The 24,466-nt window shown below is 42.4% G+C and overlaps 2 protein-coding genes across 2 annotated transcripts; both read right to left on the bottom strand.

Moving 5' to 3' along the window:
• Window positions 1-1,765: 1,765 nt before the first annotated feature.
• On the bottom strand, window positions 1,766-4,277 carry LOC136494495 (subtilisin-like protease 4). The gene has a single exon (XM_066490656.1). The coding sequence runs from the start codon at window positions 4,275-4,277 to the stop codon at window positions 2,022-2,024; it is 2,256 nt and encodes a 751-aa protein (XP_066346753.1). The 3' UTR covers window positions 1,766-2,021.
• Window positions 4,278-23,128: 18,851 nt separating this feature from the next.
• LOC136491771 (uncharacterized) lies at window positions 23,129-24,380 on the bottom strand. Its single transcript, XM_066488009.1, has 2 exons — window positions 23,675-24,380; window positions 23,129-23,604 (listed from the first exon to the last, which is right to left on the bottom strand). Exons 1-2 carry the CDS (start codon window positions 24,378-24,380, stop codon window positions 23,129-23,131), a joined length of 1,182 nt encoding a protein of 393 aa, XP_066344106.1.
• Between the last annotated feature and the right edge of the window lie 86 nt (window positions 24,381-24,466).

Genomic DNA, 24,466 nt, shown 5'->3' with positions numbered 1-24,466 from the left:
CATGTTTAAGATAGAAGCTTGCATAAAGTTTGTTCCATATACATATACTTATGCTTGTGGAAAAATATTCTAATAGGATAATCATGTTGACTAAGTTGTTGTGAGGTGTGATATAGTTCTGACTTAGAAATCGTACCATTTCTATTCGAGGTACTTGGAGAATTTGTTTTGATAAAATGTTATAAAACCTTAGTATCACGTACTCCTCAATTGGTGAGCAATTCTTACCAAAGCCAAATTTGACATCTTGCAAAGTTTCAAGCCTTCCACATATGCTGCTTGTTATTGTGTTGAGTTTGGTCAAGTCTTATTGAGAGATTTATCATGCTCCCAAGATCAAGATCACGTACACCCACATATACTGCTCTCCTATACTGGGAGTATGCAAAAACATGCCTTCATCCACCAAAGATTCTGCTCCTACACTGGGAGTAGACAAAAATTTATTTGTTAGGAAACTACTCCATGTTCTAAAAAGATAAAAATCTCTCTCCAAATATGTGGTTTAGAAGGAGAAACATTGACTATGCAAAAGCTTAAAAAAATATGGACACATAAAGGTCCAAGTAAAAAAATTATGGACACATGAAAGTCCAAGCACAAAAAAAATGATGAGCACATGAAGGCTCATGTATTGAAAAAAAAGAAAGATAGCCATGTTTCAAAATAATAAGTTATAAAGAGAGATCACATCTACAAAAGGAGTATAGTTTTATTTACCCTTTTTCACACACATGCACATCTTGATCTAAGAGTATGGCACTTCTCTTCTCGGATCCTCGATTTGACTTTACAACATATGCAATACAAGTATGCTATATTGTTCATCCCTACCAAAAGCTCCACATAAACCTTTTTATAAGTAGAAGGCAAAACATTGATATGTCTTGGTAAGGATTTATACACAATTGAGTGATTTGGGAGTGCCATTTGAGGAGTACAAAGTGAACTATGTTTTTTTTAAGAGAAAGTTTCAAAACTCCAAATTACTAAGATATGAAATTGGAAGATAACTTTGTTTTGAGAACTGTTCCGCTTTTCAACAACCTAAGAAAACATGTTAGCTAATGCCACAAATCCCACTTGTATAAGGAATGTGTTGGAATAACTCTTATGTAAGCCATATATCTTAAGACGTTATGCTCATGATTACCTTCATCTCTAAGCTTTGCTCGAGGATGAGTAAAGGGCTAAGTGTGGGGGAGCTTGTTGGTGGTCTTTAACTACAATTTCTAACCGCCAACTTTCATATAAAAAACTGTTAAAATAAACATCAAACTTAGAATTAGGACTTATAACTAATCAATTCCACGAGTTTTAGTGATTATTCATTTGTAGGAGGACATGTCAGGATTGTACAAAAATTGGACTAAAGTATACAAAAAAATACAACATTATAGACACCCGACACGAGCCCAAAGGGGGAGGAGGCCCACAACTAGGCAAAACAGGACCCAGAAGAGAGGAAAATATGGGCAAACCCAAAACAAGTCACCTTATCTCCACGAAAGCACTACATACACCCACTCTAGAAGCCCAAAGCCTAGGTCACACAGGCTCTTCATTGCTAAGGGCGAATGGTCTCCTCATCTGCTAACTAACGAATGTACACTCGAGATTAATCTAAAATTAGTAGGTATCCTAATTAGGAACTGGTGATCTGTATCTTAGAATAGCCTTTCGAAAATCTGTATCTTAGAATTGCTACTCGTGTAGGAGCATGGCTTGGATAGTTGGATAGATAAATATGGCTCTCGTCAGAACATTCGAACAAATACATGTTTATATAGGCAATCTAAAACATCAAAGATAGCTCTCACAGTGCGGGACCACCATTATATTAGTATAATTTAAATTGACAAAAGGACATACTATTAGAGAAAAAACAAAAGGACATCACGAGCTGACTGACAAAGAAACAAAATGATATAAAATCTGCACGAAGAACGAACAACCTTTGGATTAGGTGGAAGTGGCAGGAGAGCATCCAAGAGCATCCACCCCAATTGCGACTCTGCTGATCATTCAAATGTGATGGAGATGGGGCTTCTCACGGTGTGCTTGTCGGACACCCACCGGAGCGCGCCCTGAACCACCTTCGCGTTACCACTCTGCCCTCGCAGCACGGACACTGTGAAGCTCTGCTCCTGGTTCGTCCCCGTGAACTGCAGCGACCTCGGCTCGACATGCACCATGCCCGACGGCAGGTCCACATAGGGGTAGTACACAGCCGGCGCCTCGCCGACGTTCCTCACCGTCCGGTGCACCACCGCCACCGGACTGGCCGTAGAGTTCGACGCCTGTGGCAACACGACCGAGATGGAGGGGTAGTTCAGCGCGTGGTCTGGGATCACCCTGATGGCCGAGCAGTCCACGGCGCGCCGCGCGATGACGGACACGTCCCGGCTCGCGTAGACGCTGCAGAGAAAGCGCACGTAGTCGTCGGGGGCGATGTCGTAGACCAGGCCGGGGTCAACGGCCTTGACTGGATTGACGTGGCCGGCGCCCGTCGCGAAGAAGTCGGCCGGCAGATGTTGCTCGCTCACTATCGGGTTTCCGGAGCGGTCGATGGGGTCAGCTGTTGTCACAATAGCTGACTTGATCGCTGCCGGTGACCAGGACGGGTGCTTGCACTTGATCAGTGCCGCGACGCCGGCAAGGTGCGGTGCCGACATGGACGTGCCGGATATGAAGTTGAAGGTCGGTCCGGGATTCGCCGACGAGGATGCAGGGTCGACCTGGATCGGCCACGCCGCGAGTACGCTCACGCCGGGGCCCGTGATGTCCGGTTTCAAGATGCCGGGATTGCGCTGGCTCGGCCCGCGCGAGGAGAAGGAAATGATGGCCGGTGCCGGCGACGTGCCGAGAACCGTGCCCCGAAAGAAGATCTGCGCCGTCGGATTCGCCATGGAGTTGATGTACTTCTTGATGGCGACTCCGGTGGCGTAGCTAACATGCGAAGCCGGGAGGACGTGGGCGTCGGCGAGTGTGCTGTAACCGTCGGGGAACTCGTTGGCCAAGATCATGCCGATGCCTCCGGCTCGTTTCACCTCGGCACCTTTGTCAAGCCTCGCGACGTTGCCACGGTCACAGAGCACGATCTTGCCCTTGACGTCGAAGCCGTCCAGCGAGCCGTTGCCGCAGAACTGGGCGTCGGCTGTCGAGCTGGCACCCGCGTAGACCAGCGGGTAGAAGACGGCCGCCGAGATTTCTTGCTGGTTCACCGACTCCCCGTCAAACGAGAGGCCGTTACCGAGACGCACCTGGGAACGGATCAAACGGTCCATGGTGCTCGCCGCGACGGTGAGCATCCACGGCGCGTCGTTGAACAGCGTGCTGGCATTTGGACCGCCGTTGCCAGCTGAGATGCTGACGAAGACACCCTTCTCGACGGCGCCATACGTGCCAATCGCGAGGCTGTCTTGGTAGAACGGTGTGTCCGGCAAGGTATCGCGGAGAGATATGGAGAGAACGTCACAGCCGTCGCCCACGGCCGCGTCGACGCCGGCGAGCATCTCGGCACTGGTGCACTCGTGGCCGCACGACTTGTACATGGCGACGTGAGCGCGTGGCGCTATCCCTGAAGCGGTGCCGCGGCCCTGGCCGAGCACCTGGGCTCCATGCACGACCGCTCCCGCCGCGGTGCTCGACGTGTGCGTGCCGTGGCCGTTGTTGTCGAGCGGTGAGGGGTCGGACTCGAAAGACCGCGCGCCTATGAGCTTGTTGTTGCACGCCGAGCCGTTGAAGTTGCAGCGCCCCTTCCACTTTGCCGGCGGTGGCGGCATGCCATCGCCGCTGTACGACGGGTGGTAGGGAAAGATACCGGAGTCGATCACGCCGATGATGACGCCGTCGCCAAACCCTGAAGCACTGTGGTTTATGGCGCTCACGCCCTCCTGTGGCACGTCCAGCCCAAGGAACCGAGGCGTGTGCGTCGTCAGCAGCTGATAAGCCACGTTCGGCTGCGCCGCGAGGAAGCCTGGCGTGCGGGACAGCACGTCGAGCTCCCGCTGCGTCAGCCGGGCGGCAAAGCCGCTGGCGACGTGGTGGTAGGCGTGGAGAAGCCGACCGTCCTCCGGGAGGAACGACCTGTACCACGCCGTCCGGTCGTCTGGTATGGCGAACACGTGCTTCTCCGGCGGCTGTACGTGGACGATGAACGTGCGAAGATCGTCATCGCCGGTCGTTGTCAACTCCTCGGCAACGATTGAAGTAGCAAGGAGAACACAGGGCATAAGAATGCCGAGCAAGGACAGCTTGCAGTAGAAGCTTTCCATTGTTGCGGCCTTGCTCTAATGTAGTTTGCCTGTGCATCCATGCATGGGGTCCTTTTATACAAGACAAGATCAGCGCGTGTATTCACCGCGTGTTCAGTTGCTACCTCAAAATCCCAAAAAGTGTTATAGTACACATCACATCGAATCTTGCGATACGTGCATGGAGCATTAAATATAGACGAAAAAAAACTAATTGTACAGTTTGGTTAGAAATTACGAGATGAACGTTTTGAGCCTAATTAGTCCATGATTGAACATTAATTGTCAAATAAAAACGAAAGTGCTACAGTAACCCAGATTCCCAAATTCACCCAACTAAACATGCGCTCACTAGCTTATTGTTAGAGACGGCTGGCTTTTCGATCACCGTTCGTGTCTGCAAATTGATTAAAGCCGTATACGTACAAGGCCGGCGATTTTTGTTGGGAGAAGCAGAAGCGAGTACTTGGAAGGAACCGTGAGGATATTAGGAAATGTTTGCAAGGACGGCAAGACTGTGTCTACGATATGGACATGGAACCTTGCGTCGTACAGCTGCCTGTGTGATTCGATGCTGCTCAGCTTGGAAGCTTTGCAAGATGACAATAGGAAATCTCGAGGTCAAGAATTGATTTTTCTAGTACGAGAATTGCTACCCAAAGTTCGGTTGTTTTGCCGCTCCCCGACAACTGATTTTTCTTACCGTTGGATCGCCATCGTGCGGAGGGCACGGCCGCCGGGGCAGGGAGTGAGAGGGGCTGGGAAGGACACTGCGCCATCCGGCCTATGCAGCTCACGGAAGGGAGGGGAAGGGAAGGGATAAGGAGGGGGAGGGTGGGTGCCACCATAATTTGTGAACAATTTATAATTTTTTGAGTAGTTTGACGTATATTTCTCTGATACATGCAATCCATAAAAATAATTTGTAATTTTTTTTTGAAAAATTTGGTATTTATTTCTCTGAGATCTGCAATCCGTAGAAATAGATGTTGTGTTATCCTCAAATTACATCACTCTGTTCAATAAATTACAATGAAGAATCATTGTAAATATAGTAATAAGACAATGTAAATATAGCTAAAAGACAACGTAAATACATAGGCAAAATTCTGTTGTTAGGAGCTTCCAAAACATTTAGTTGCCAGGTAGACAAATCCAGTAGTATATATCTCTACCTATATACAAAGATACATATACATATGGACCTTTTTCCAATTCATAGGCGAGATGGACATCGCACCAGGTTTCGTCTAAGTTGTTAGGCAATCATACCTTTTTATGTATTTTTTATAATGACAGATGTGAATAGATTTCATTATGTTGTATCCTTGACATCGGGCCATATGGGCCAAATTTCAATATATATACAGGTGGGGAACCCCCGGATTGACTTCATCCAAAAAAAAGTTATTAAAAAATAGATCTAAAGATTATTATTGATGGCAATAATCAGGGTCTTTCAAATTAAAGGCAAGATGTTTCGAGGATTCATATTTTTACTAGTGTGTCTTGTGAGGATTAATATTAAGGCTGTGTCGAAGCCTCTAAGTAGTAATAATTGTATAAGATAAGATTAACCTATCTATATTCCTTATAACGCAAAACTCAACTGAAGGCTCATCTTATCGGATAGCGATCTATGTCATTAACTAGTAATCTATAAACCATCCAAATCATATTGCTGTCTAAATACGTCTGTCCATCGATAGCTATTCGTCATCTTCCATCCCAATATCAATATTAAGAGAAAACCAACTAGGTCGATAGCCATTCGTCATCTTCCATCCCAATAACAATATTAATTGATGTCACACACGATATTAAGGACAAAATCGGACGTAGAATGCTATGTGTTCTCAGGAATCAGTTACACACATAAGACAAAAAATTACAATAATATAAAGAGACAATGCTTTATTATATAACGAACAACAATATTACATAGAGACAAGATATTTATCAGAGTAGCGGAAACATAAATTCTAATCAGCCTCCAAACACCACAGAAACGTTTGACTGGGGGTACATACGCCTAGCACTCTTCGAAAACTTTAACCAGCTCCATCTTCTGTTACACATCTGGGTTTTCTTGTCCAAAGTTTTGAATATAAAGCAAGCGTAAGTACATATCGTACTCAACAAATATAACATGGGGTTCATGAGCCTCAAAAGGTTGACACTAGTTTACTGCGATTAGCTTTTAGTGAATCATAATTTTAGCAATTGAGTTGCAACAATTTTAGCATAAGCCCACATAACCACATGATCATGTAAACAAGAATAATGTAGAGCAATAAACAATAAGTATAAGGGATCATCTATTGCATAAGGAGTCCAAGGCCGCTTGTGACCGTGAGCATGTCTATTATAACAGTTTTACACTCTGTAGAGGTTGTACATTTTCACCATGAGCTATGATTTATCCTTTCTCCCGAGGCGGCCAACCTCTTAACCCACTTCCAAGGAAGGTCGATAGGGTTCACTATGACGTCTTTCAAAGGTTCATCTAACAAGCTAGTGTCCGCTAGGTTTTCTAGCAAGCAGATATAGAGCCCCTTTCGATATGGCACACGCGCATAGAAGCATACATAGGAACAGACGCCGTACTTCACCCATCGTGTCAAGCCCATTTTGCTCCTTTCGGTAACCACTAATAAACTAGAAAAGATCCTCATACTTGACTAAAGCAAGAGCCATATAGCAATCATGGTTGCACTGTAAGTCCCGATGATCACTTACAAAAAAGTCCTTAAAGAGAGGAATCTAGAGCACCGCAAAAATTGTGCTCTAGCCCCATTGTTCCTTGTTGCTAAAAATCATCTTTTAATATTTATTGTGTATTCCATTAGTTAAGTTACAAGATCATGGTATTTAATTGAGCACTAGTGCCTCGCAAAAAAATTGAGCACTGGCATCATACTAACCAATGCATAAACCCATAGATGACAAAGTACAAGTACATAGCTAGGAAATCCTTAGTGGTAATAAGGTAGACACATGCAGTATGATTTAAATAGTTAATGGTGAATAGGTAACAAGGATGATCCCATGTTATACTTGCCTTTTACACTTGCTTTCCACTCAAGGCAACTTCTCATAGAAATTCTACAGTCTCCTCTTTTGCAACTTCCAGCAGTCTCCTCTTTTGCAACTTCCAGCCTCCAGTGCTTACGTACGGTTCTCTTCTACTCGCAGCCGTACGGTTCTCTTCTACTCGCAACAAACAACAAGCATTAAAAAGACATACTATAACAGTTACTAACATGTAGAGCTCATTTCTACGATCACGTGAGTGCAAAAACTAACAAAAACAGAGCTACAATTAAAAAGATATGAGATTTTGAAGTTTTAGGGGCAATTTTGTAAATAAAATGATTTGTTTGTAATTATTTTCCAAAACCAGGGACCAAAATGTGAATTTTTTGGTCCACACAATTATTTTATAAACATTTTGGTCCACACAATTATTTTATAAATTCTAAAATGTTCATTAGCAAAAATGCAATTTAGAGAACTATTTTATTAAATAAAACACATTTTTAAAACAAACTAAACTCATTTTCATTTCTGGTTGGTCTAATACAGAATTAAGGGTAGACATCAGGGGCTAGCTCGAAAGATTGTACAGACTCAGAGAACAGCTACTTGATTCTAGAAAAGGCAGGGGGTAGATGGTAAAAAGCTGGTGACTGGAGTTTGACCTACTGATGTGGTGGTTGACTAGACACGTGGTGAGAGGTGATTGGTCGGAGATGATGACGCGGCCTCCACTTTGACTCTATGTTGACTCCGGTCAAGGGGAGATCCTAGCCGTGGGTTTCAGATTCAACGGCTAGATGGCGACACCCTTGCCAGCTCGTAGCACATGGAGCGAAACAGGCTCCCAACAGCGGCAACCTCGCCGGAGTCGACAGGGATACGGGCTCCGATGGCAGAAGATTGATGGCAAGTGCAGAAGGCAGAGAGGAGGACATGGTGAGTCTCTGGTGGAGGTTTTGTCGGTGGGGAGGCAGCAGAGAAGAGGATAATTAGGTTAGCACAAGTTGCTTGCAGCCCTGGAGGCCTATGGCGGAGCTCGAGAACAGCGGTGCGTGCGCGAGATTGATATGGTGCGGAGTATCCAGGTCGACTCGGGGTCTCATGGTGATGCCAGCTAAGGAGAAAAGAGGGTGCGTGGTGGCTAGAACAGTTAGATTGAGAGAGCTCAGTCGTGAACTTGTTAATGGCGGTACTGGCAGCGACGGGTGTGGGTGTTGGAGAGAGGGATAGGGCTCGAGGAAGGACAGCGTGGATGTGGCATGTTTGTGCGGTGCGAAAGCCATGCTTTTACATAGACGACAACAGCCCATCTTTATAAATTGACAGCAGCCCCATTTTTTTAAGAATGCTACAACATTTGGATGGAATTCCCGATGGCTACAATTGAGCATTGTGATAGAGAACCGAACCAAGTTGCTCATGAATTAGCTCAGCAAGCTTTTGTTTCTAAAGCTATTTGTATTTGGGTTGATTCACCCCCTAGTTTCATTTTCCAATTTTATCAAATGATGTAACAATGTTATCAGATGAATGAAAGCTTGCCTGAAGGCATTTTCAAAAAAAAAATGTAATTACTCTCATAAAAACCACCGCCCATCATTTCTTCCCTGATTTTGCATCAATTTTCATGCACTTCTTCATTTCCCTAAAATACTATTCTTACTCTATTTTTTTCTTCTCATATTTTGGACGTCAATTTTGTCCGTCATTAGCAGCAATTATTGTGGATGGGACGAATTATCGCTACATGCAGTGCCACCCATCATCTGTGTATTTTCATGCCTCAATGGAGAACGAGAAAATGCTTCAAACATGAAACTCTATGAGAAAATGAAACTATATATGCCCTTCTTTGTTGGCTAACTATTTCTCATTTTTTCCAAAAAACATGCTCTCTGTTTAATGAAGGTGAGTACACTTAGCGGTCGTCTCCGTAAATAGTCAATGGGCCTCTAGGAAAATGCCCGCTCCTAAAAATCATCTATGAAGATGGCCGTCTTAAGGCAATAGTCTCTAAAAATCATAGAGACGGACGCCTTAGGACACCTGTCTTTATAAATCAATTTTCATGTCTCTAAAAATCGCTGCTTTCAGAGATGAGCATTGTTGACGGTAGCTAACATTTATCACAAAGCGTCAATATACCTTGCATAAATGACTAAAATAGATCACCAACATAGACTTAGGGGTTTAAACTGACAAATTCCACGAGTTTTGGTGAATCTGTACTTCCAGTAGGATTTAATCAGAAAACCATCAAGGGGGACCTATTCGTCAAAGGAAAACATGGAATTCCACTGCGGGAACAACGTGGGAAGGTTCTAGAAGACTCTAGGAGGCTCTCCACAGAAGCGGGGCTCGACCCACTGACATGTGGGGCTGCCCGGCCCCACCTAGAGGCCGTCCAACCCATGTGGGCCCCACCTATCATCCTCTTTGTTATGTTGGTTCTCCACCGCCTCCTAGGATGCCTCTCAGCCGTTATTTCAAGGTTTGATCCTAGGGCTAAGAATTGACGCTCCGGGCTATATATATATATATATTTCTACACCCCCCTCAGGGCATGCCTCATTTGATCCTAAGAGCTGAGAAGTCAGAAACCCTAATTCATATGTCGACCAGGATCAGGGCTAGCAATCAAGAGAAGATTAGTCCTTGATAGGATCTAGTCTTGTATTAGAGATAGAGAGATAGAGTGAGAGGGAAGAGTTTTGGAGGAGTCTCGGCCTATCGGTGCTCTGTCTATGGCTTGTACCCTGGTGGGATCAAGTTCTTCTAGAGCTTGCTTCCGAGATTTCTCTGGTAATCAACTTCTAATTCAAGTAAGTATCTTGTTCATATTATTCTTCAGGTTTGCAACTCTCTTTTGAGTACTTTAATCCTGGTTGCTCCGGGGTTAAAGTAGTATTTGTAGTGTAAGCGTGGTGCTTAGACTTGGTTACTCATGGATGTACCCTATTTTCTAGATCGGTGGTAGCTCACGAGGGGGACTCTTATAGCCTCGTTGAATCCTCTGTAGTCCACCTCCTGTTAGTTGGCCTAGCTGGACTTTGTTACTATAGGAAACATACTCTACTTGTGTTTTCTCTAATAATATCCCTAGAATTGAATAATAGAAGACAACTTAAAGCTTACCGAAGTTAGAACTAGAAGACCTTAGCAGTCACCTCTATGCTCCTATTATCTAGCCTTGATTGTGAAGTTGGTTTAAATTGGAATTAGTTACTCTCACCTCTGTTCCTTTGGGTTAGATATAAAACTGGGTTACTCTCGGTGAAGTGCTACAACGGTATAATATCTGTGTGCTTGCGGATTATTCTGTGTGCATTAATTTATACCAACAAACATTTCTAGCACCGTTGCCGGGGAACAGTTGCTGAGTTAACTTCGAGTCTAGCATAACCTTGTATTATACTTTTATCCTTTTATCTTTTCTTTCCTTTTTACCATGGATCTAGAATCCACCCCTATCTATCAATACGGTGCACCCACGGGCACAAGCCTACAGCCACAAGAATCTTCAAAGCCTATCCTAGCACCTAGCTATGAGCTACACCCGCAGTTAATCAACATGGTTCAGGATCAACCCTTTTTAGGCGAAGTCGATGAAAACCCCTATTCTCACTTAAATGAGTTTGAGCAAGCCTGTGCATGCCTACGCGTTGAGGGCATGTTAGATGAAACCTTACGATGGAAGCTCTTTCCCTTCTCTTTGATAGAAAAAGCTAAACATTGGTACAATCTCACCATTGAGAGTAGACAAGGAGATTGGGAAGCCCTGTGCTCTAGCTTTTGCTTGCAATTCTTTCCCATCTCTAGGGCAGTCAGACTTCATTTAGAGGATCTATCTTTTAGACAAAAGAAAAAAGAATCTCTAGGCATGGTGTGGGAACATTTTAATACTCTCATTAAAACTAGCCCTAACCTTGACATTCAAGACCCTATTCTTCTTCAACACTTTTATATGGGTCTTAATAGGAAAACCTCGAGACGTCTTAATACGGCCTCAGGAGGCTCGTTCTTGCATGTCTCCGCCAATATGGGGACAAGCATTCTTACTAAAATCTTGGAGGATGCCCCTAAAGAAGTAAAAGAGAAGCCATTAGAGGAGGAATCCCAGACAGCTGAATCTGAATCCATAGAAAACCCATCACCAACTTTAGCTATCTTAGATCCTGAACCACCGGAAAAGGAGGAAACTACAATTTCAGATTTTATGCTTGAATTCGAGGATAAACTTTTTGATGAATATGAAAATACCTCGAATTATCATACTATAAGGAGACCCCAGAAGTCTAGGAAATCATCATCTCATGAAGAATCTTTAGACCCTTTTGAGGAAGCTTTCCTTAAAAAGACTATGAAAGAGCTAGTATCTATTATAATTAATGAATGGCTAGAAGAATCAAAGCTTTCCTCTGATGTGATTCACTTAGATTCACCTTATATATCCATTTGTTGCCAAATTAATAGAGCTCCTTTCGATGCTCTTTACAATCCAGTTGTGGGTGTTAATATCATGTCTGCATCTTTTGCTCATGATTTATTGAAACATATACCATTAACCCCAACAACAAAGTTATTGAAAGGTCTTTTAGGACACATTCTCCCAAGTTTGGGGATACTTTATGTCCTTCCTATCTAGGTAAAAGGAACTAAGGTTCATCTGAGGTTCTATATCTTTGATTTTCAGGAGTTTGACGTATTAATAGGACAACCAATTGAAAGACTTATCCAAGAAGGACAAACGGAGAAGTTAAATATAAGACATAGGAAAAACTTTAAGCTTTCTGTACCCATTACTCATTATATAAATGCTCAGACTGAGCCAATTCCTGAGGAAGATCCAATGGAAGAGGTTAAGGTTGCATCTCTTGATGACTTGATCGAACCGAACCTTAAAGATGATGCCCAGTTATAACACCCTAAAAATTGCCTCTTTTGAAATAGAGTTAAAATGATTTAAGTTGGAATTTTTGTGCACATGAAATATAGGAAATAAAATTTTTCATTAAATTAAAATACATCATAAGGTAGCAACATGTATGAGCATACATACCATTGCATTTGATTTTATCGGTTGAGTGACTTTAATTGAAAAGTCAAAATGGTTAAAAATGGCTTTGAAATAAAAGAAAAGAACATTTGAAAATAAGAGGATTTAAAAAAATGGAAAAGCCTATTTTTGGAAACTTACCAAAATTGCTCATTTATATTTGAGATGAAAAGTATATTGAGAACATATTTGAATTTGATTTGATTTTGGCTTATGATTTGAAAACTAAAAATAGAAAAGGAATTAGAAAAATGAAAGAACTTAAAAAGTTATTTTTGGAAAACTTACCCAAAATTGGTTCATTTATGTTGGAATTAGAAAATATATTTTAAATCATATTTATACGTGATTTGGTTTATATTTGAATTTGTTTTGAATTAAGAAAAGAAATAGATTTGAAAAAAAAAGAAGAAAACTCCTCTCCCTCATTTGGCCCGAAGGCCCACCCTTCTTTTTCGCGCAGCCTGCCTCGGCTCGGCCTGCTGGCGGCCCAGCTAGCAGCCGCCCTCCCTTCTTCCTCTCCTCCTCCCGCACTGGCACAACTCGGCAACCCGCAGCCGCGCCTTCTCTTCTGCCTGCGGCATAGCCCACCAACGCGGCCCACTTCGGCCTTCAGCGCCCACGCCCACAGCGAGCACCCGCAAGCCGCTTCTCCCTCACTACCCCGTGGGTCCCGCCTATCAGCGCCGCGCCTGCCTTCTTCCTTTCCTTTCTTTCCCGCTCCCTTTCCTTCCTCTGTCCCGGCAATGGCGTGGCCATGCACGGAATGCAGCCACCGTCGTCCGCATATGGAAGGTGACCCATCCCGCTTGCTCCCCTTCCTTTTTCCCGTCGCCATCCGGCCTATAAAGCCCCATGACCCCTTCTTCCTCCCCCATTCTCTATTCGCCGCTCGAAGCAGCCACCGCCGCCCCATAGCTCGCTACTTCGGTGCGCTATCCACGACGCCGATGCGCCCGTGAGCACCGCCATTCTCCCCCGTGCCCGTAGGTAACTCTGATTTCGCTTTTTGGTCTTGATTCACCTGGATTCCATCTCACCCGCGCCCTCCCTCTCTCTCTAGCCATCACCGCCGTCATCGACCGCCCCTTCCGAGCCTCCCCGAACGCCGCAACCACCACTAGGCGCATCACGGTGAGCTTCTCCATCTTCATGTGCCCTCCGTTCATCGTTTTTCACACTGCGACGCCATAGCATAGGACACCAGCGGCCGCTGGCCATGGTGCCACCGCGGGATGGCACCCCGACGCGTCCCCCACCTTGGTTTGCAGTCCGGCATGTTCGCAAGAGCCTGTAGATCGATTAGGTGCGCTCACTTTGTCATGAGATGGCCGGAATCACCGCCCCGACGTCCACTGCCGAGCTTGGCACGCCGCTGATCATGGCGCTGCCGTCATGTGCTTCTTCCCTGGTGACCCACTGCCCCCACACTCGCCTGCGCCATCAGATCTCACGGACGGCCCTGATTTGATCATACCGATTCGGTCAGTAATCGGTCCACCACGGACTCGTGGACGTGGTCCACGGCGCTAGCACATCGCGTCCACCAAACGCGTGGCATATCGCGCCAACCAGCGGCTGTCGCGTGGCGCACGGTCAGCCGACGTAGTCAAACCCCCAGTCAAGCCATGCGCATCTTACAGAAAAGCCCCCGCGTTTTGAAGTAATCAACCCACAGTCCGTAGCAGTTCAAATGAATTACAAATCAGCCCTGTTTTTATTCATTTAAGTCCCTGTAGTTTCTATAAATAGTGTGTGCAGTCCAAAATTCATTTAAATTCAGATTTTAATTGTTTTAATTCAAAAAATGAGTTTGAGTTATTTACAGAAATGCCACTGAACCTTATTTTATGTGTAATTTTTGCGTTTTAAGTCCGATTTGACCCATTCAAATTGCGTTAGGATCGTATTTACGTTATCTACGTGTTTATACAACTGTTAGGCATGTTTTCAACACTTGGAATTCATGGGTAGATTTAATATATTATTTAATTAAAGTAAAACTTGTTTAAATCATAACTTGTTCATTTTAACTCCAAAATAGTCCGTTCAAGTTGTGTTTGTTTCGTAACGACAAGATCTATACGTTAGTAATAGTGTTTACTATATTGATGTTTCTGAAATAACGTGGTTTAAATCATATCTTGATTAATGATTAGGCAACTGAGTTTTATACATAAAATATAATTTGTTTTACTTTTGTTTTATAATTTAAATCTAAAATTGACTTAATTCAATCCATATTGTTTAAAAAATATCTTTTGTATATTAATTCATATAGTTAACATAAATGAAGCCTATAGTTTTCTTTTCCACATATTAAGCAAATCTTTCGGTAGATGTATCTTTTTCATCGTAGCTTCTATTAGCGTGCTTCTCGCGACTCTGTGTTCGTAGTGATACGTAGAATCGTATATCAATCTCTTTTACTTAATTTTATATGATTGGTGTACTATTCTGATATAGATGCAACTGTATGCTATGCATGTATGTGTATGGATATTTGTGTGGTGTTCTACGATTGCCCAGTTGGTGAGATACACGTGGTGATCCAGAAGAAGAAGGACATTGCAGATAAAGCTTACCGAAGGATCGGTGTGCAAGGCAAGTATAGCATGGGACTGTCCTTGTTACCTATTCATATTTAATCACTTAATTCATATTGCATGTGTCTCCCTTGTTGCCAATAAAGATATCCTAGATATTTGATAACTTGTACCTTGATACCTTTGGGATATTGCGTTGGGTAGTTTTTGCTAGTGCTTAATCAAAACCATGATCTTGTAACTTGACTAATGGTATATGCAATAAACATTAAAACATGACTTTTTAGTAACATGAAAACAGGGGGCTGGAGTGTTTATATGCTTCAGATTCCTCTTCCTAAGGACTTATCTGTAAGCGATCATCTAGGACTTACAGTACAGCTGTGAGGGCCATATGGCTCTGGCTTTAGCTCAGTATGAGGATCTTTTCTAGCTTGTTAGTGGTTACCTTTAAGACGCAGGGTATGTTTCCTTTGCTGCTGGGAAGTGTGTACCGTGCTGTGATGCCCACGCGTGCCACTCCTAGAGAGGGGCCATATACGCCTAGCGGCCCTAACTTGTTAGACAAATCCTTTGAAAGGCTTCATAGTGAACCCTGCCGACCTTCCTTGGAAGTGGGTCAAGAGATTAGCTACCTCGGGCGAAAGGGTAAATCATGACTCACAGTGAACGTGTACAACCTCTGCAGAGTGTAAAACTATTATAACAGCCATGCTCACGGACACGAGCGACCTTGGACCCTTATGGAATAGAGATGATCACTAATGGATAATGATACTAATGATTAATTGTTTATGCTATACATTATTCATGTTTACCTGATCATGTGTTTATGGGAATGATAAATTCTTTGCCACCCAACTGCTTAAAAAGATGATCTATTAAAGCTAATCACAGTTAAACCAGTGTCAGCCCTTTTGAGCCTCATGAACCCCATGATATAATTGTTAAGTACGACATGTACTTATGCTTATTTTACTTTTCTATACTTTGGAACAAAATCCTAGATGGGTACCAGATTGCTGGTTTGGAGGAGTTAGGCTTGTGGTCAACCAGTCAGTCGTCCCTGTGGTTTTGGAGTCTTCGCATGAAGATCGGAGTCAACTTTCCGCTGTCTTTACTCTGAGGTTATTTTCTTTTTACTAATACGTTATGTAATAAGTATTATCTCTTGATATTACCCTGATTTGTGGCTATATGTGAGATTTGACTTCCTGGGCTCACATATAGTGTGTATCTGGTTTTGTCTTTAAAATCGGGTGCTACACTAGTTCTTCATCAAAGAGGAAGATGAAAATCCCATAGACCCTGAACCTTTAGATGAATTGCTGGACCACCTAAGCCCACCATTGAGCTTAAACCCCTGCCTTCTGGTCTTAGATATGATTTTCTCAATAATGATCAGGATTCTCCTATGATCATAAGTGATAAACTCTCCGAGGAAGAATCCCTCCGCTTATTAACTATCTTAGAAAAGCATCGTTCTGCTTTTGGCTACTCACTCCAAGACCTTAAGAGAATTAGTCTTGCTCTTTGAACCCATTGCATCCCTACAGATCCTAACTCTTTACCTTCTAGGGAGCCCCAACATAGGCTTAATAATGCAATGAGAGAGGTTGTTAAGAAAGAGGTTTTGAAACTCTTGTATGCCGGGATCATCTATCCTATGCCACATAGTGAGTAGGTAAGCCCTGTTCAAGTTGTGCCTAAAAAGAGAGGCATGACTGTTGTTAAAAATGAAAAGAATGAATTAATCCCCCAAAGAGCCATCACTGGATGGTGCATGTGTATAAATTACCGAAAACTTAACAAGGCAACAAAGAAGGATCAATTTTCATTGCCCTTCATTGATGAAATGTTAGTGCGACTGGCGAACCACTCTTTTTTCTATTTCCTTGATGGGTATTCAGGTTACCACCAGATTCTGATTCATCCAGATGTACAAAGCAAAACCAATTTTGCATGTCCATATGGAACTTATGCTTATCGTAGAATGTCTTTTGGATTATGTAATGCTCCATCTTCTTTCTAAAGATGCATGATGTCTATATTATCTAATATGATTGAAGAAATCATGGAAGTTTTCATGGATGACTTTTCTGTTTATGGAAAAACTTTTGATGATTGTCTTGAAAATTTATACAAGGTTTTGCAAAGATGTGAAGAAAAGCACTTAGTCCTTAATTGGGAAAAATATCATTTCATGGTTAGAGAAGGCATAGTGCTTGGACACGTAGTGTCCGAACGAGGGATTGAGGTAGACAGAGCTAAAATTGAAGTAATTGAACAATTACCTCCTCCCATAAATATCAAAGGGATGCGTAGTTTTCTTGGCCATGCTGGGTGTTACCGCTGCTTTATAAAAGATTTTTCACACATTGCTAGACCACTAACAAATCTTTTGGCTAAGGATGATCCCTTTGAATTTGATGATGCATGCTTGAAATCTTTTAACATTCTTAAGAAAGAACTTATCTCTGCACTAATCATTCAACCCCCCTGATTGGTCGCTACCTTTTGAAATTTTGTGTGATGCTAGTGACTATGCTATGGGGGCAGTTTTGGGACAAACTAAAGATGAAAAGCATCATGCAATTGTGTATGCTAGCAAAACTTTGACAGGACCTCAACTTAATTATGCAACAACTAAAAATGAACTCCTAGCTGTTGTTTTTGCTATAGATAAGTTTAGATCCTACTTAGTACAAGCTAAGGTGATTGTTTATACTGATCATGCTGCTTTGAAATACTTGCTCACTAAGAAAGATGCTAAACCTTGATTGATAAGATGGAATTTGTTACTCTAAGAATTTGACTTAGAAATAAAAGATAAAAAGGGAGTAGAAAATTCTGTTGCCGATCACTTGTCTAGAATGCAGTTTGAGAATTCACAGGATCTGCGCATCAATGATTCTCTACGGGATGACTTGCTCTACAAGGTCTCCAAATTCGACCCATGGTACACAAATATTATTAATTTTATGGTTGCAGGTTATGTACTACTAGGGGAAAACAAAAGGAAGCTCATCTACGAAAGTCATCTCCACATATGGGATGTATCGTACCTCTTTAGAGTCTACTCTGATGTCCTACTCGGAAGATGTGTACCGGTAGAAGAAGGCATCAAGATTATCGAACGATGCCACTCAACACCATATGGAGGACATTATGGTACATTCCGCACTCATTTGAAGATTTGGCAGAGTGGATTCTTTTGGCCAACCATGTATAAAGACATGAAGGACTTCATCAGGAGATGTGGAGCATGTTAGAGGCATAGGAATATAAATTCAAGAGATGCCATGCCACTCACTAATAACCTCCAAATTGAGCTAACAAGAACTTTCACAAATACTTGTCAAGACATGGGATCCATCACAGCGTTGCTACTCTATATCACCCTTAGACAAGTGGCTAAGCAGAGACATCAAATAAACAAATCATGAATATTTTGCAAAAGATAGTCAACGAGATGGGGACTGCATGGAAGGATAGACTACCCGATACACTATGGGCCTACAAAACATCCTATAAAACACCATTGGGGATGTCACCATATCAATTGGTCTATGGAAAGACCTACCATCTACCTATCGAGCTAGAATTCAAAGCTCACTAGGCCATCAGGCGATGGAACATGGACTTTGAAGCCATAGGAACCAAGGGGAAGATGCAACTCTCTGAGCTTGATGAATAGCATGAAAAAGGATATCAAAACTCCAAGATTTACGAGAGAGTGAAAAGATGGCATGATAAGAGGATCAAGAAGAAGGATTTTGGTCCCGGAGATAAGGTATTACTTTTTAATTCTAGGGTTAAATTATTCGGGCACGGAAAACTTTGAAGCAAATGGGAAGGACCATTCAAGGTGATAAGCACTTCATCGCATGGAACGGTAACACTTCAAAATGACGAAGGTACGTTATTTAAGGTAAATGGCCACCGTCTCAAGATCTTTCTAGAACCTGAAAAACCACCTGAGGATTTGGATGAGGTGGAATTTCTGTTTTTACCATAAATTACACCACTGCCATCCTCCGTAACGTTTCGTAACGTGAAAATATACTGTTCGGGATTAGATAGCAGTTAGAAACCACCACGAGAAAAATCACCCCGAGACCTCAACATGTGGGGCTAGTCGGCCCCACCTAGAGGCTGTCGGCCCACTGTTAGTACCTCTCACGTCCCGTCAACTTTCTCATGTCTTCTAGATCCTTACTCTTCATAATCCCGCAGTTTTTCGACGCATTCTATTTTTCCTCATTACGAGACCTCATATGGATAGATCTTGACCCCTGCTACAAGTTGAACCCCCTATATGAATGAGCCCCTGCCTGCCTCCATTGCCATCCCATCAAAGCTTTCTCTTCCAACAGCAGCAAAGCTCTTCTTCTCTCTAGTTCACATGGCCAACAATTAAATGATCCCCTTTTGAGCTGACCTAAACAAGAAGCCCGATGTGCTTGCGCTGACCGTTGTTCCACCAAAAGTCACCCCCATTTGCTCAAATCAATCCTACTATGCCCAAGCCATTCGCCGCCCCCTAATCGCTCTACTGCCGCCGCTGCTATGTCTTGAAGGAAAGCCTCTCCAACAAGAGCCGAAGCTAGATGCCCAAAAGCTTTTCAAGGTGATGAAGGAAATCAACCGTCTTTCACCGAAGGATCATGAGGTGCTGACTGGACTAAAGACCAACAAATTTGGAGATGTTACTTGTGCAAAGTATAAGTCGGTCACCCCTCGTACCACCATTGATGGAATCTAGGCTATGCTAGAGCAGATCAAGGTTGTTCCTCCCAAGAGGAAGGCAACATCACCGCCTATTCTCGAGGTTGAGAAGTGTCCAAGGATGACCATTGCCCTCTTAGCAAAAAGATTGAAGATCTGAGCAATGTTATCTATACCTTAAAGCAAAGGATCGGCAAGGAACATGTCGACCGCAAGAGTCTACAACACGATTTTAACACTTTGAATCATTTTGTTGCTAAAATGAAGAAGTGAGAATTAGGTAGCAATTTTGATAAGGCACGAGTGGTAAGTTAAAGTGTGTGATATCATGTGTTTGGGTTTGTCGCTTAGGTCAGATGGTTAAAAGATTGTGTTAGGTTAGTTAAAGTTTGTGCTTAGTTTGTGCTTATGTAATAAAGTGCCTTATATATATATGGAGTTGTATTTTTATCTGCTCTCTATTTCGTTTGGATATGTGTTTGTCTCCACATGTTGTGTAGAAAGTCATATAGGGAAACAAGAGTGGGGGAGACACACCATGACAACAAGACGACATCTGATCGCAAAAATCACGAAATTCAGGAAATAATGGACCCCAAACCACGCCTGTCAAAGTTGGACTCGAGCAGACCATAGAGTGGGCCGCCCAGCCTCCACTATGGGCCGCCTAGCCCATCACTGCACCGATTTGCCTCACGCTTTATCCATAGTCAGGTTTGCATCCCATACACTCTATTTTCATATGTTTTGCTTTCCGTTTCGAACCAAATTGAAAATCACTTGATAAAACAACTTAAAACATGAGGAAAGGTTATTTCAGTCATGACTTAAGGATAGACTCACATAATACTTTTCCTAAAAGTCATGCTACTATTGGGAACTTATTATTAGGAACCCCAATGTTACATAAGTTTTTGTAGAATGAGATATAGTAGAATAATGACAACTTGATTCTAAATGTCTTGTTATTGGATAATTTTATTTCAAAAAGTAAAATAAATAGCTACACCTCTCCTTTGTGGTAAATAATGTCCTACCAGAGCCATACATGATATATAGACTAGGGAAACCTTCCACATATACTACTTGTCATTGTGTTGAGTTTGGTCAAACCTTGTGACCCATGTTGAGAAACTTATCATGCTCTCAAGATCAAGATCACGTACACTCCACATATTTCTGCTGCTTCTACACTGGGAGTATGCAACAACATGTTTTCCATCCACCAAAAAATGTTCTACTCCTACACTGGGAATAGACACAAAAATATGCTTAATAGGATAAATGCTCCAAGTTCTTATAAATGTCTCTTTCGAAAAGTTTCAATTGCAGAAAAAGAGGCATGGCTATGCAAAAGTTATTCATAAAAAAAGACAAAGTATTGAAAAAATGGACAAGTGTCTGAGATATTGAAAATAATGGGTACTTAGATGCTCGCCTGAAAAAAAGAGAGATGAATAAGATAGCCCATGTTTTCTTGCAAAAGTATTTTCAAGTTTCAAACAAGAGAGATATGTTTCAAAGTGCATAGTAGAATTAGGTTAGCCACCATATACATATTCCACACACATGCACATCTTGATCTAAGAGTATGATATCTTTCTCCTTGGATCCTTGTTTGACTTTATAATATATGCAATGCAAGTATGATCTTACATTTATCCCTACCTAAGCTCCACATAAGCTTTTAGAAGTAGGCAAGAAGAAGGCAAAGTCACTAATGCCTTGGTGAGGATCCAAAAATACTAGATATATAGAGTGATTTGAGAGTACTACAAAAGGAGAAGGTAAGCTATGTTTTGTTTTAAAAAATCTTAAAATGTTTCTCTAATTGACATGACTGAAGGAAGATGGTGATCTGTTTCAAGCTGTTTCATTCTTCAACCGCCCAAAGTTCATGGTAGACACTTTGAATCCCATGGTGCAAGTATGACTGGGAATGGTTTTATGTTGATGCCTTGTCCTAAGGTTGTGTCTTGAATAATCCACCCTTTTATTGAGGACAATTAAAAGCCTAAGTATAGGGGAGTTTGTTGATGGTAGTTAACATTCATCACAAACCATCAATATCCCTTGCATAAATGACTAAATAGATCACCAACATAGACTTAGGGGTTTAAACTGACAAGTTCCACGAGTTTTGGTGAATCTATATTTCTAGCAGGATTTAATTAGAAAACCATCAAGGGGGACCTTTTCGTCAAAGGAAATCACGGAATTCCACCACGAGATCAACGTGGGAAGGTTCTAGAAGACTCAAGGAGGCTCTCCACCGAAGTGGTGCTCGACCCACTAACATGTGGGGCCGGCCAGCCCCACCTAGAGGCCGTTCGGCCCCTATGGCCCCACTTGTCATCCTCTTTGTTATGTTGGTTCTGAACCGCCTCCTAGGATGCATCTCGGCCGTTATTTCAAGTTGGTTTGATCCAAGGGTTGAGGATTGATGCTCTGGGCTATATATATTTGCCTGCACCCCCTCTCAGGGCATGCCTCATTTGATCCTAAGAGCTGAGAAGCCAGAAACCCCAATTCATATGTGCACTAGGATCAGGGTTCTTGAAGGTAGAAGGACACAAGAGAATGAGAATAGTTGTGGGTGTAGATATGTTTGAGGCCAAAGCCCTTGACTGGTATTTATAGCCATGAAGGCGAGACGGTAGATATCTTGGGATGTGTGAAAGCAACACCATTTGATGGAAGGGGAATCGCCGCTTCACTAATACCGAGGGGAACGCGACGTTGATGACTAAGAAGTAATTCAAAGAGTTTTGTGATAAAAGCCATTTTCAGATTCAGTTAGGTTAGAGTAAAGTCAGAAATCAGGATCGGCTAATTCAAATCGGCTCTTCTAGCCGAACCAAAAAGTATAGTTATCATTAGGTTTATGTGCTATAGATACTGGAATGTAAATTACAAGTTAAGAGCATCATGAATTGCTCATTGTGCTTTCAGCCGAATAGCATCAACTTATGTAATTTGTTATTTATCTTCTTCAGCTAATCCGGGAATGCTCTTAAGACTGGTACGAATAGCTCTACCTTCTTTGACCTTGGTCACCATTTCTTGTTTCTTCAGTTTGATAGCATTGGGGATCTGAGTCAAGGTGGACTCATGACGTTCGATGGTGGCTTTCACACTTTCTAGTTTTTTTCAAGCTCAGCACACCTAATTCTTAGCTGATTTAGGCCCTGTTTGGCATGACTCCAACTCTGGGTCGAGCTGCTCCACTCCAGAACTCTAGGTGGAGCCAGCTCTGGGTGGAGTTAGAGCTGTCTGATGAGGTTGTTTGACTGGGAGGGTGTCCCTAGCTCCAGGAAATATGAGTTTGAGGGTAGATTGCCATTGTTGCCCCTGGTTTGACTTGAACTACTTCTCACAAATATGAAATGAAAGTACATGCAGTGGAGTCCAAAATAATAATAAATTACATGTCATTTGCCTAGAACTGAAATTACGAAATAAGTTCATAGTTCCAAAATAAGGGCGTTACAATAATCATTGCACTAATTCCATGCTAGGGCGATGGATGTAGCCATATTATCATGAAAGGTGTCCATAGTCACAAAGCTTGATTCTGATGTTGATCCATCGGAGGCATGTTGAGACACGGCATACTTGTTGTACCTTTCTAGAATAGTAGGCATGTAGGTAAATTCTCTATCAAAATTAGCAAAGTCCACATCAACACTAGCATGTTCACGTATGAAATTGTGTAGGACCATGGTAGTAGCAACAATCTTCTTTTGTGTGACCATTGAATAACCAGGCATCTTGTAAAGGATTTGCCATTTCATTTTTAATACTCCAAATGAGCGCTCAACAACGTTACGAATAGATGAGTGTATACGGTTGAACTTCTCTTTTGCAGTATTTGGTTCCATATCTTGATGCCACTCGGGTAAGTGGTATCTTTCACCCTTGTATGGAGCTAGGTATCCCGGACGATTAGGATAGCCCGCATCTACAACATAGTACTTGCCTACACATATGTAAAACAAGATAAGTTTGTGCATACAAATATGAAAAAGAACGTAAGCAAAAATATTTACCTTGAGGAGGATGTGGGAAGACATCTACATCTGCTTCCAATGCATGGTACAATACACTAGTGTCATGCAAAGAACCCGGTTGACCCATAGCCACATACGTGAAGCATATATCAAAATCACAAACGGCAAGCACATTTTGAGTTGCAATTCTAGTCTTACCAATATATCTCACTTGCTCTTCAGGTGATAAAGACACACGAATATGGGTTCCATCAAGTGCACCAATGCAATCCTTAAAATGTGGATATGCTCTCTTATCATTCCTAATCCTCTTGTGCACATTGTGAAAATTAGGATCTATTGGTCTTAAGAAATCTTGTGCCATGGCAACCACACAATCTAGAACCTCATGAAATTTTATACTAATGGTTTCACCTGAGTGTTTGAACTTATTTTGTCCTCTTCTATTTGACTCACACCCACCACATGTGAATAGGAAAATGGCCAACATTTCATATGTATTCATGTGTTTCAATGGTTTTAATCCATTCCTCTCAACCAACACATCATGAAGATCATGAAAAATAACCTCATTCATCTGAAGCATTCGATGACACTCCCCTGGAGTGTTTACCATCTCCATCAGCCATCCCATTCCACTTTGTTGTGAAAACATGAACCTCAGCGGTGCCTTGTCCATATACAAGTCATGATAACTTTGTGCTAGTTTTGCACTGCTCTCAACCATTTTAAAAAAAATCCCCATCACTAGAATCATTAGACTCACTTGAAGACATTTGTGAACATTGATATAAATGAAATGTAAGATACAAATGCCATACATAAATGAAT

Source organism: Miscanthus floridulus, chromosome 11 (assembly GCF_019320115.1).
Source record: "Miscanthus floridulus cultivar M001 chromosome 11, ASM1932011v1, whole genome shotgun sequence".
Lineage (NCBI taxonomy): Eukaryota > Viridiplantae > Streptophyta > Magnoliopsida > Poales > Poaceae > Miscanthus > Miscanthus floridulus.
This window is presented reverse-complemented; position numbering and strand designations above follow the sequence as displayed.